The sequence below is a fragment of the Mesoplodon bidens genome (assembly GCF_964165515.1).
Source record: "Mesoplodon bidens genome assembly, chromosome: 4".
Classification (NCBI taxonomy): Eukaryota; Metazoa; Chordata; class Mammalia; order Artiodactyla; family Ziphiidae; genus Mesoplodon; species Mesoplodon bidens.
The window spans coordinates 81,349,908-81,362,998 of record NC_138160.1 but is presented as its reverse complement, the minus strand read 5'-3'; the positions used below and the strand labels follow the sequence as shown (position 1 = coordinate 81,362,998).

The 13,091-nt window shown below is 35.8% G+C and overlaps 1 protein-coding gene across 3 annotated transcripts in view; it reads left to right on the top strand.

The window, feature by feature from the left end:
- The window catches only part of CHD1 (chromodomain helicase DNA binding protein 1), a 78,698-nt gene that overhangs the window by 58,147 nt on the left and 7,460 nt on the right, over positions 1-13,091 (top strand). Inside the window, exons 29-33 of one of the 3 annotated variants that reach the window (XM_081233746.1) lie at positions 1,245-1,367; positions 2,399-2,527; positions 2,985-3,248; positions 3,614-3,754; positions 8,296-8,474. In XM_081233746.1, the coding sequence (XP_081089872.1) occupies positions 1,245-1,367; positions 2,399-2,527; positions 2,985-3,248; positions 3,614-3,754; positions 8,296-8,474 (836 nt within the window). The remainder of the gene's footprint in view (positions 1-1,244; positions 1,368-2,398; positions 2,528-2,984; positions 3,249-3,613; positions 3,755-8,295; positions 8,475-13,091) is intronic. The other 2 variants (XM_081233747.1, XM_081233748.1) reach the window with 2 other exon arrangements.

The window sequence follows — 13,091 nt, the reverse complement described above, 5'->3', positions numbered from 1 at the left end:
GTTAGAAATAAACTTAACTGGGAGTCAGGAAACCATGGCTCTAGTTAGCTGTGTGACCTTGGCTTCTTTGGAATCTGGTTTTCATGAAGGGATTGAATTTAAATGATCTCTAGATTCTGCTTTACCTCTGAAATTACATTTTTGTTATTAAGGCATAGGTATATTTTTCTTCATAGTATCAGGTTAAAAGTAAACCTGTCTGTCATTATATTATTCAAGAGCAAAAAAGGATTTTTTTATGTGTGTGTGTTTATATATTTTTTTTAAATAACAAACAGTGTTTAGGAGTTTCGGTGATTTGATGCCACCACACTAGTTATAATCATTTCTTTGCCTAGAATGGAAAACATTGGAAGCATTGCCCTATGCTTTTCATTTATCTTTTTATATTTTACTTTTTCATGGACAAGTGGGAACCTTCAAATATTTGTCATTTGCTACTGTGAAACAAAATTAGTTTATGTTTTCATTGTAAGAGTTTCCTCACAGTACATGCTTTGGGTCATCGTCTATATGAACGATACTTTTTTTTTAAATTTTTTATTTTTGGCTGTGTTGGGTCTTCATTGCTGCACGCAGGCTTTCTCTAGTTGCTGCGAGCGGGGGCTACTCTTCATTGTGGTGCGCGGGCTTCTCATTGTGGTGGCTTCTCATGTTGCGGAGCACGGGCTCTAGGCACACGGGCTTCAGTAGTTGTGTCACGCAGGCTCAGTAGTTGTGGTGCATGGGCTTAGTTGCTCCTCAGCATGTGGGATCTTACTGGACCAGGGATCAAAACCTATGTCCCCTGCACTGGCAGGCGGGTTTTTAACCACTGCGCCACCCTGGACGGCCTGACAGATGATACTTTATATTCTAGGAATTTTTGTATGCTTTATAGTTAAAATATACCGTTGAGAAGGAAGGAAATCTAAGAATACTATGATGTTTAATAACACTGAATGCCAATACACCATTACATATTTGAAAGAAATTTCTAACTTCATACTGTATAGTCTCATTTTGAATAGAGGGATATTTTTCTCGTGTACTTAGAATTCATTCCCAGAGAAATTGAATCTTTGTGGCATAGCTATAAAAAATGTATTTTGCATTCTAAGCTGTTTATTCCTACAGATTTTAAGAGTTGTAACTTGTTAGTGAATTATACATATTTTTTAAATGAGTAAGCCTTTTTTAAACGATGATTATTATTTCTCATGTTATTTATTAAAGACAAGATGAAAAAATTAATTGCTTTTCAGATTCTTCCAGATGATCCTGATAAAAAACCACAAGCAAAACAGTTACAGACTCGTGCGGACTACCTCATCAAATTACTTAGTAAAGATCTTGCAAGAAAAGAAGCTCAGAGGCTTTCTGGTGCAGTAAGTTAACATATGCTTAAGAGCAGTTTACTTTTAAATAAGATAAATCTAGTTTTCTGATCACCCTAGACACCCATGGTTAGCATGGGCTCATCAGTATGTTTATCTGTAATTTAGCTTTATTTGGATATGGTAATATTTTGCCTTAAATGATCTCAGCATTCATGTTAAAACTCTAGTGAGTCCTATCTTTCAGAATGGGATCTGTTTTTTCCTAGTATTTAGAAAGAGTGGGAGCAACTTTTGGAGTGGAGTGGAGTGCTTTTTGAGAGGACAGGCTTCCATTATTGTTTCATTTGGAGACATTGGCCAACTTAAGGAATAGCATTAAAGATCACCAAGCTTATTTATGAGGGTGTTTCACAAAAGAAGGAAAAAGACACTAAAAGAGAGGTGATTGGAAACTAAAGCAACCCTTGAAAGTTTACCTGTGACCACAGTGTCAATAACTACCTATGTACTATTAAAAAGAATTTCTGGGCTTCCCTGGTGGTACAGTGGTTGAGAGTCCGCCTGCCGATGCAGGTGACACGGGTTCATGCCCTGGTCTGGGAAGATCCCACATGCCGCAGAGCGGCTAGGCCCGTGAGCCATGGCCGCTGAGCCTGTGCGTCCGGAGCCTGTGGTCCGCAACGGGAGAGGCCACAACAGTGAGAGGCCCACGTACCGCAATAATAAATAAATAAATAAATAAATAAGAATAATAATTTCTAAGGCTATCTCTGGTGACATTGGATTTAGTTGAAGATAATAATAATTTAGGAAGGTGAACAACCCTCCTATTTCTCTCTACTCTTTTTTTTTTAAGAAATAATTACAGTTGGTTAGCATTTATTCACATTAATTTGTACTTGATTCATTATGTTATATCACTTTTGTTGATAATAACTTTCTAAGATTGGTGTAGCTTAGTGCCAGCAGATTAAGGATTGGGTTGGAGTGTGTGTTCTTTAGCTTTATAGATGCGGTATTTAAGATTTTTTTTTAATGGAATCTGTGGGGTTGGTTAGAATAAAAATAATTATTTTTAGGGAGGTTCAAAAAGGAGGAAAGTAAGAGCTAAGAAGAATAAAGCAATGAAGTCTATAAAAATGAAAGAGGAAATAAAGAGCGATTCTTCTCCCCTGCCCTCAGAAAAGTCTGATGAAGATGATGATAAGGTAAGAATGTGTTTTAGAAAAGCAACCTGTTACATAGAAAGGGAACATGGCATATTTTTAGTATGCTTTACATTTGAAGTTTGAAGTAAGGCTTGAAACTTTAAAGATGCTGAAGTTCTTTTTTATAGTTTGTTATGTAGTCTCATTTACAGAACAGAATTCTACCCATCCAATAGATATTATATTTCACTAGAGGGATAGAGCAAAGGTCCTTCCTTTTCAAACATTTGCCATTTGAAGACATTCTGTCTCCTTTAATTTTGTTATGAATTTTGAATGGGATTGGCTTACCTTAATTTTTATAGGAAGGTAAATATTGCATGTATCATTACTAATGGGATTCTGAGTTACTTCTCTCAGAATCCACATACATGCAATCCGTAGTCATGCAAAGAAAAGAAATTAGTCTTTGTTGAGATTTGGTTAGTAATACATTGGCCATACTTGCACTTTTCAGGATGAGATCACTTCTGTGAAACATCCAAATAAAAAAGTTAAAACAGAAAGAGACAGTGAAGAAAAACCTGAGCCAGATGTTTGTATAAAGAAGGAACCAGAAGAAAAGAGGGAAGCGAAAGAAAAGGAAAATAAAAGAGAACTTAAAAGGGAGATAAAAGAAAAAGAGGATAAGAAAGATATAAAGGAAAAAGATTTTAAAGAGAAAAGAGAAAACAAAGTAAAAGAAGCTATACAGAAAGAAAAAGACATAAAGGAGGAAAAGGTATGCAAATCATAATATAAAATTTAGAAAGTGACACAACAGCATATTTACAGTTTAGGAGAATAAATTGCCTGTCGGCCCAATTAGTCTCAATAACTGAGTTCTTTAAAAATGCATATGGGTATCTAGTAGAGGAGAAGAACAGGTTTGAATCCTTTTTTAGATGCCTTACCTAATAAGTAATGTTACAGAATAGCTTTATTTTTGGTTTTCCCAAATAAAATGGGGGAAAGGTAAAATAGATAAGAATGTTAAATGTGAGTAAACTTTATAGAATAAAATGAGACCATAATTCTTCTGGAAGTGTTAATCATTTTTGCCTTTGTTGTTGTTGTGTTTTTGTTTTATTTTCTCTTTTTCATCAGTTGAGTGAATCCAAGTCTGATAGCAGGGAAAGATCTAAGAAATCTTCAGTGTTGGATGCTCCAGTTCATATCACTGCAAGTGGTGAACCAGTTCCCATATCTGAAGAATCTGAAGAGCTAGATCAGAAGACGTTCAGCATAGTAAGTAGTAAAGTTTCTGGTTATTAGGAATAATTCATATAACATTTTATTTAATTTATATTCATCTTTTAAAACTTGAACTTTAGAAATGTGTTTGAATTTGATAGCATTGCAGTTCAAGTTGACAAGAGCAATAGATTTAAATTTTGAAAGGTATCATAAATTTAGAATCAACCTAGAAAAACTTCTTCATAAATTAAAGATTTTAAGAAGAGGTATTTAGGGAATAAACTTTTTTTCCTCCAACTTTAGAATTTTAAACTTTTCAATTCCTGAGCCTATTATCCATATAACAGTGCTTTTTATCTACAGTGAAGGACCCTTCTTTTCTAATCTTTTACAGACCAGTGTTTTTAGAAAATAAAAATGAAAATAGGAATAAAAGAATATAAAATATAAGCCCCGGTGTTGTATTACTAGATTCAGTAGGTATAAATTTGCACTGTCAAACTGATAAAGGTTTCTAAAATTTCTGTACCTATCCTGCTTTGGACTAACACAGGTTCATAGACCACACTTTGAGTAACACTCGTCTAAAATATTACTGGTTTTACATGCTACCATGCTTTTATTTTCATCAAAGTCAGGGAGAATCTATCTTGGCCTTTCTCCAAAGGGTTTATTTCCTGTATATATTCAGGAACCCAAATAATCATATGAGTGTAATCTTAAGTCAGTTTTTTATCACTGATACTAATCAAATGCTATACTTGAAAGATGGAGATTTTCACCTTCTAAAATTATATTTGTATTTGACCTACTACGTCCTTTTAGATCCCCAGCTCAACTTCATGTCCCATTTTCTCCTATTGTGTACTCTGACTAGATGATATTAAGACTGAGAATGCATTTATTCATTTCCTACTGATTCCATTACATGCCCTAATATAGTTCCAGATATGCTCTTTAAATAACATAGTTCCTACCACAATTTTCTTGTCCTCCTCACTTTTGACTGTTTACATCCCTCTAATCTCTGAGAATACTGGGGACATTCCCAAGTAAGCTGTTGCAGCTCCTGTCTTCCATCTTACTTACTTGAATGAACATATATCTTATCTCTTGACTTTTTTTTTTTTTTTTTCCGGTACGCGGGCCTCTCACTGTTGTGGCCTCTCCCGTTGGGGCACTGGACGCGCAGGCTCAGCGGCCATGGCTCACGGGCCCTGCCGCTCCATGGCATGTGGGATCTTCCCGGACCGGGGCATGAACCCGTGTCCTCTGCATCAGCAAGCGGACTCTGAACCACTGCCCCACCAGGGAAGCCCTTGACTTTCATTTTTATTTTTTCTCCAGGTTCACATGTTGTGATTCCTTAGCAACTTTTAAGGCTAACCTTTCTATTTATGGCCTAGATCTTAATCGAGCCTCTCTATCCATTTCCTATTGGTTTTGTTGGTTTTTTTTTTTACCCCCTCTGTATTGGGTGGGAATGGGTGATGGTGTGCTTTTGCTTTTCTGAGGTGAAAACACTGAAATCTTCTAAACTGCTTCCCCTACACTACCTGCTCCATTACTGAGGTAGGTGAAATTGCACCTCTTGCCTCTTTGCCACATTTCCTCCTTAGCCATCTGACTTGTTCATATAACCAGTGAAATGGAAAGTTTCCTTTTGTGCCCAGTGCATGAATTTTTTCTTCATTAACCTTCATAAATGATTTAAAATCTCTTGTATTATGGAAAGGAATAACGGAATAGTTTTAAACATGGACTCCAGAGCCAGATTTTCTGAGCTTGTATGATTAAGATTTTCTTGGGGGCTTCCCTGGTGGCACAGTGGTTGAGAGTCCGCCTGCCGATGCAGGGGACGTGGGTTTGTGCCCCGATCCGGGAGGATCCCACATGCCGCAGAGCGGCTGGGCCCGTGGGCCATGGCTGCTGAGCCTGCGCGTCTGGAGCCTGTGCTCTACAGCCAGAGAGGCCACGGCAGTGAGAGGCCCGCGTACTGCAAAAAAAAAAAAAAAAAAAAGATTTTCTTGGTATATACATTTTATTGTATTCGGGAATAGCTTTGATTATTAAGAAATTCACTGGTCTTTTCTCAGTCTTCATTTTCCTTGACATCTTTGCCTCATTTAGCATCTCTTGATTTTCTTGTGTCTTATTGATCTGTCTTCCTAGATAGCAGTATAATTTAGCAGTCAAGAAAGTGAGGTCGGGCTTCCCTGGTGGCGCAGTGGTTGAGAGTCCGCCTGCCGATGCAGGGGACACGGGTTCGTGCCCCAGTCCGGGAAGATCCCACGTGCCGCGGGGCGGCTGGGCCCGTGAGCCATGGCCGCTGAGCCTGCGCGTCCGGAGCCTGTGCTCCGCCACGGGAGAGGCCACGGCAGTGAGAGGCCCGCGTACCGCAAAAAAAAAAAAAAAAAAAAAAGAAAGTGAGGTCAAAACTGGGTTTCACAGATGTCATTTCATTCTAAGCTTCAGTTTCTTTTTCTATAAAATAGAGTGAATGGTATTGTGAAGGTCTATTGTCAAAATCAAATTTAAAGCAACAAACACACAGCCTCTGGTACCTAATAAGTGCTTTATAAATATTAGTTATCATTGCTCTAGTTCCCATCTTCAGGCCTTGACCTTAGCATAGATTTTAGTCATCAATTCCTCTTTTTCCTCCACTCACATTCAGTCAATGAGTAAATCATATTGGCTCTAACACACTGGTTCAAGCCAAAGCCATCTCTTTCCTAGATTATTTCAATAGCTTCATAGCTGTTCTCACTGCTTTCACCCTTCCCATCTCACCCTATACCCTTTTCATACCCCGGTTTGTACTCCACACAGCAACCCAGACTGACAATAACTGTTATAGGGATAATAAAGTCACCCCGTGTTACTTTTCTGTTTAAAACCCTTGAATGGCTTTCCCTCTCATTCAGGATAAAAGATTCATAACAGTAGTCTAAAAGATACAGCATCTGGTTTACTCCCATCATCTCCTGCTGTTTGCCTGACTCACTTGGTTCTAGCAACACTGGAATTCATCCTGTTCCCTTGAACATGTCAGACAAGTTATAGGACATTTTTACTTGCTCTTCCCTCTGCTTGAAATAGCTTACTCCTTCATTTTCTTTAGATACCTGCTCAAGCATCACCCTTCTGTGAAATCTTAACTAAGGTAGAAAGCTCCCTGTTCTTTCTTGCTTTCTTTATTTTTTTATCATGGTTGTCACCATCTTAAACACTATGTCTTGTTTACTTATTGGCTCTATTCTCCTACTAGACTACAGGTTCTATAGAAGCAGGGTCTCCGTTTTATTTACCACTCTGTTTTCTGGGTCTAGAACAACGCCTAGAATATAGTATGTATTCAGCCTACATATGTTGAATAAATAATTTTCTAGCAGAATATAAACTAGAAAATTGAACAAGAAACAGAAAATGTAGAGAACAAATATGAGTAACACTAAAACTTAGAAAGGAAATTAAAAATTTCCCTTTTTTAAAAAAGACATTAGGCTTGGCTGAGTTCTAATTTTAACTAAAGAATAAATGATTCCAGTGTTATTTAAATTATTCCTGACAAAAGATGGAAAGTTTCCCAACTGATTTGGAGAAATAGGTCAATAAAACAATAAAGTACTCATAAACAAATTCGCATGTATAATATAGACACTTAATTGATAATAAGAAAGGCCCTTCACAGCAGTGATGTAAGGGTTTCTTTTTTGAAATAAATGGTGGCATTGGGTCAACTAAATATATTGATCCATCCTTACATTCCCCAAACTAACCCAACTTGCTACTCATGGATATAATTACTATAAAGTTGTTTCTGCATTTGTATACAATAAAATTTATCTGCAGTTTGTTTTTTTAGTAATATTTTAATTCTGGTTTTGGTATAAGATTAACAGTTTTTATTACACAAATTGGACTTTACTGAATGGTACAGTTTGGGTGTGTTGTCCTTTTACTAGCATGCTAGTGCTCTGTAGGCCAAGGAAGAGGTTGGTTTCCATCAACCACCCCCACGTCCCTGACTGCCCAAATATGATAGAAGCAAAATTAATCATTAGCTACTTTGGCCCCAAGAATAGACAGTTTATACTTGTAGCTATATTGATGTTAATAGCTTTGCCAATATATTATATAAAGATTATTATTTATGTATTTATATATAAAAATAGCTTTGCCAATATATTATATAAAGATCTTTTTTACATTTTATTCTATATTATAGTCAATACATAATATTGTTATACTCTGAAATATTTTGTTATCTTTTAACATTCTTTAAGTCTGTTTAGAATGGTGTTCTAGAGTGTAAAAAGTAACCATTTTTATAAAAAGTAAGTAAAATCCAAGGCTTTTACTTAGGCAAAGACTGATTTTAAGTGATAATGGAAAGCTTTGCTTTCTGAATAAAGTCTGAAGGAAAAATGCTTGATGTTTAAGAGCTGTGAGGTGAGAGTTAATGCTCCTTTTAGCATTAGACAATGCTATATTTACTCAGGTAAGTAAGTATCATTGAAAGAATTAGATCTTTGTTGAATTCATGGTTTTAATACATGTATTTGTGTTCTTATTTTCCTGTTTTAAAGTGTAAAGAAAGAATGAGGCCTGTCAAAGCAGCTTTGAAGCAACTTGATAGGCCCGAGAAAGGCCTTTCAGAAAGAGAACAACTGGAACATACTAGACAGTGCTTAATAAAAATTGGAGACCATATCACGGAATGTCTGAAAGAGTATACAAATCCTGAACAAATCAAGCAGTGGAGAAAGTAAGTGATGTATTTTTCTTTTGTAATTTTGTAACCATCTATTTGTCTCTTGTATTTCAATTTTTTTTCTACTTCTGAAGTTTAGGTAACAAAAAGTTTAAAAAGGTAACCTGAGGATGATTGCTTTCACTTTTTCCTTTAACTTTAAAGCTTTTTATAAATAAGTGATTACTTAATTGTGCATCATGATAAACCACAGGTGGCATCTCTGCCTTTAAATAGTGAAAGGCATTTCATTAAAATTCAAGTTGCATTTTATTTTTAAAAATCTCCACAATTTACCAAATTATTCTCAGTAATATCTTCAGATGTTGGTGTACCAATTTGTTACATAAATTTAGCAATTCATTTTCTAAGTATGATTGTGAAGCCTTGTAAAACTCAATGTCCTCAAGCAATGTAAAATGCAGACTTCTGTTTTCCTCTTCATCTTAGAAGTGGCAGCAATTTGGTTGATTTTAAAATTACAGTTGATTTTAAAATTATAAATCTGAACTGCTATAATATGATACTAATCACTTAATGATTACCAAATCCAGGACACTCTTAAGCCAGACTACTAGACAGGATAGGAAAGAAATAAAATGAGCATAAACCAGTCATTGACATCTGTTTATTAGCCTCCTTCTGATTTCTTTGCTACATGTAGTGCAGCTACATATCAAAACAAAAAACTTCAATGACACATTTCTGGAGGAGGCATGATGATTACACAAAAGTTAAGAAAAAAATTCTATCCTTGTCCCTTTTCTTCTTAAACTCAACCAGGACCCCCATTTTAGAAAGAGGAGATAGAAGTTGATCGTGATCACTAGGCTTTTGAAAACAAGTGAAACTGAGCTCATGTCTAAAGAAACTGAAGCCATTCATAGACATGAAGAAGAGCCTAAAGTCATGTGCCTATAATGACATGGAATGATCACTGGAGTTGGCATCACAAGACATGCATGCTTAGTTCCATCCTGGCTAATTTTTGGCTTTGTGACCTTAAACAGTTACCAGTATCTATGAGCCCCCCAGTATTATCATCTGTAAAATGATAAGGCACTGCATATTTTTCAGTAATTGAAGGATAATGATAAGATATATTATGCAGAATGAGAGGCAGTAATTCTCAAGGACTATTCATAGTGTCTAGTTGAATCTTTTATTTATGGTTGGAATATATATACACTGGAGCTTAATGCTTTCCTTAAATACCATAAAATAGAATTACTCCATCCTTCTCAAGCTCTTATCACCTCATACAGGGACCCCTAAAGTACAGAACCACAGGCCATGAATACAGTAGAGTTTAATTATATATACTAGGATTAAATGAGAATATAGCGGAATTCCTCTATCTTTTTATATTCAAGATCCAAAATTAAATAAATGTTCTCTGTCAGTGGCTCCCGGACATATTCTTAATTGTTGCTTGTCTGTGATAAAATTAGGGAAAAAAAGGAAATGCAGTGAGTTATTTTTAAAGCTAAATTTAGTTAACTTAAAGGATTATATTAAAGTTATTTTCTACTTTTTAGTGTAAAGGAGCTTATTTTCTCTCTGACAAAACTTAATTGTGTACTGCATACCAGTTTTTAAACCTTAATATAATTAGAGTTTAGCTTTTTGAGGTTGTGAAGAAGGCAGAATATCTATTTTACCTGCTTTCTAGATTAGAAATAAGCAGCATCTCGTTGAAATTACATGTCGACTAATACAACTGGGTGTTATTTCAGGTTTAGGTTGTTATTAGGAAATGGGGGAGGGGGGTAAAAAAACCTTTAAAAGAAGAGAGACCAAATAGCCAGGAGACATTTTTCTTTGTGTTCACCCTTACCTCCCAAGGTTTTATTCCTCTTTTTACCCAGCTGGGCAAATTAGCTTTTGTTTTTCTCCCAATCTACCTTGATTTCATATTCCTTGGTACTTATTCCTGCTGCCACTGTCTCTGGTTATACCAGATTCCTTTAAACGGGAAAGGAGAACAGAAAGACCCCAACTGAAAAATATTTCAAAAACAAATTAGTTTTTGCTCTGGTTTGAGTGCTGTCTTTAGAGAAAGATTGGGGAAAAATGTAGAAGCAAGGGAGAGTCCCTTGTGTTAAGGTTGAACTTCTGACCACCCTGCCCTACTCCACTCCAACCCACAGAACACAGCTACAGTTACTGATTCTACAAAAGGAAAGATCAAGCAAGACCTTACCTGTAATTTTAAAGATAGGGACTTCACCCATAATTATACAGCAGTTGACGTTAAGCAAATTTTTACGGTAACCATAATTATCTGCTTTATTTCTTGCTTATAGATGTTTATATATAAATATTTTGGCCAAATAGTTGGTGAGGAAATGCAACACTAGTTTTTATTTAAAAATCACTTGCAATCAAGTGATAACCATAATAATGTGTATTTGTGTTTTGTTTGTATATCAGAGTACTTTCATATGCTTCATTCTAATTGATCCTTTTAAAAATGCTGTATTTAGGAAATCTTAATAGTTAATACTTCCATTTTTACAGAAGAAAAAAATGGACTCAGGTGAACAGCTTTGTAGGTCTGGGACTGGGGTATGGCCAAGGAGGCACATAGGGCATGAACTTTAACAACAAGGCGCTCACTCTTAACGCTAGTTCCAGGTCTGGAGTTTTGCCCAAGATTACACAATTAAGCAGGTGATATAATTAGGACCAGAATCTAATTTCAACTAGATTTTTTCTAGGGAAAAAGTATTCTTAAAAAGAAATTTAATTACTAACAAAAACACAGTTTATTAATTCCTACCTCTTTACTCTTTTGAGTTAACTATAGAATGTAGATAGTCTAGAGATAGTCTATAAATTCATTTAAAGGCGATGAATTTTCTCAGCTGCTGTGGATTTCACTTCACTCAGGTATCATTTAATTAATTTTCTCTAAGTTTGCTTATAAATTTTATTTCAAGGTTAATGTCATACCTATAGTGAAAGTTTTAATATCTTCTGGTGACCACTGCCTTAACACAGTATTCTTAACAATTTAAAGACATGCTGATTCTTTTTAGCTTTTTGTTGTAGTAACAAAATGAAAACCAGATTACACTCATTTATCTTTAATAAATAACTCAAGTATTTTATAAATTAATAGAACCCCATGAACATTAGTCATAATTTTTTTTTTTTTTTTTTTTTTTTTGCTGTACGCGGGCCTCTCACCGTTGTGGCCTCTCCCGCTGCGGAGCACAGCCTCCGGATGCGCAGGCTCAGCGGCCATGGCTCACAAGCCCAGCCGCTCTGCGGCATGTGGGATCTTCCCAGACCGGGGCACGAACCCGTGTCCCCTGCATCGGCAGGCGGACTCTCAACCACTGCGCCACCAGGGAAGCCCTAGTCATAATTTTAATTTCATTTATTTTTAAACAGGACCAAATTTGCATTTTACTTTATTGTTATTAAAATAGTTGACTTACCCTATTAATTTCAGGTATATAACTATTTCAGGTATATAACATAGTGATTTGTAAATATACAGAGTTGTTGTATTTATTGACTATATTCCCTGTGCTATATGTTACATCACTGTGACTTATTTATTTTCTTACTGGTAGTTTGTACCTCTTAATCCCCTTTACCTGTTTTGCCCAGGCACCTATGCACCTTCCCTCTGGCAAGCACTAGTTTGTTCTCTGTATCCGTGAGTCTGTTTCTGTTTGTTACGTGTTCATTTGTTTTTTTAGATTCCACGTATACGTGAAATACATAGTATTTGTCTTTGTCTGGTGTATTTCATTTAGCATAATACCCTCTGGGTCCATCCATGTTGTTGCAAATGGCGAGATTTTATTTTTTATGGCAGTGTAATATTTGTGCGTGTGTGTGTGTGTGTGAGAGAGAGAGAGAGATCCATTTCTTTATCCATTCATCTATGTTTGGACACTTAGGTTGCTTCCATGTCTTGGCTATTGTAAAAATAATGCTACAGTGAACATGGGGGTGCATATATCTTTCCGAATTAGTGTTTTTATTTCCTTCAGAAAAGTACGGAGGAGTGGAATTGCTGGATCATATGGTAGCTCTATTTTTAATTTTTGAGGAACCTCCATGCTGATTTCCATAGTGGCTGCACCAATTTACATTACCACCAACAGTGCATGAGGGCTCCATGTCCTCCACATCCTGGTCAACACTTGTTTTTCCTTTTTTATGATAGCCATTCTGACAGGTGTGAAGTGATATATCTCATTTTGGTTCTGATTTGCATTTCCCTGATGTTGAGCATCTTTTCATGTGCCTGTCAGCCATCTGTATGTCTTCTTTAGAAAAATACCTACTCGGGTCCTCTGCCCATTTTTAATCAGCATTTTGATACTTTAATTTTAAATAAGCTGTTCTAATTTAATGTCACACAATGGATAATAATAGGATTTGGCTAATTAAGTTAGATGTAAATTACAGAGATTTTTACTATATTTAGTATTGAAGTTGTTGAATGATTTCATTTTCCCAACTGCCATCTGATAAACTTTTATCAAATTTGTTGAAAGAATTATCTTTCTTGACTCAGTATTAGCTATTTCTTCATTCTTTCGTTTCACTGATAATTGATTACCGAGAGTAGTATAATCTAAAGAGCGTTTCAAAAGAAAAAACTAAATA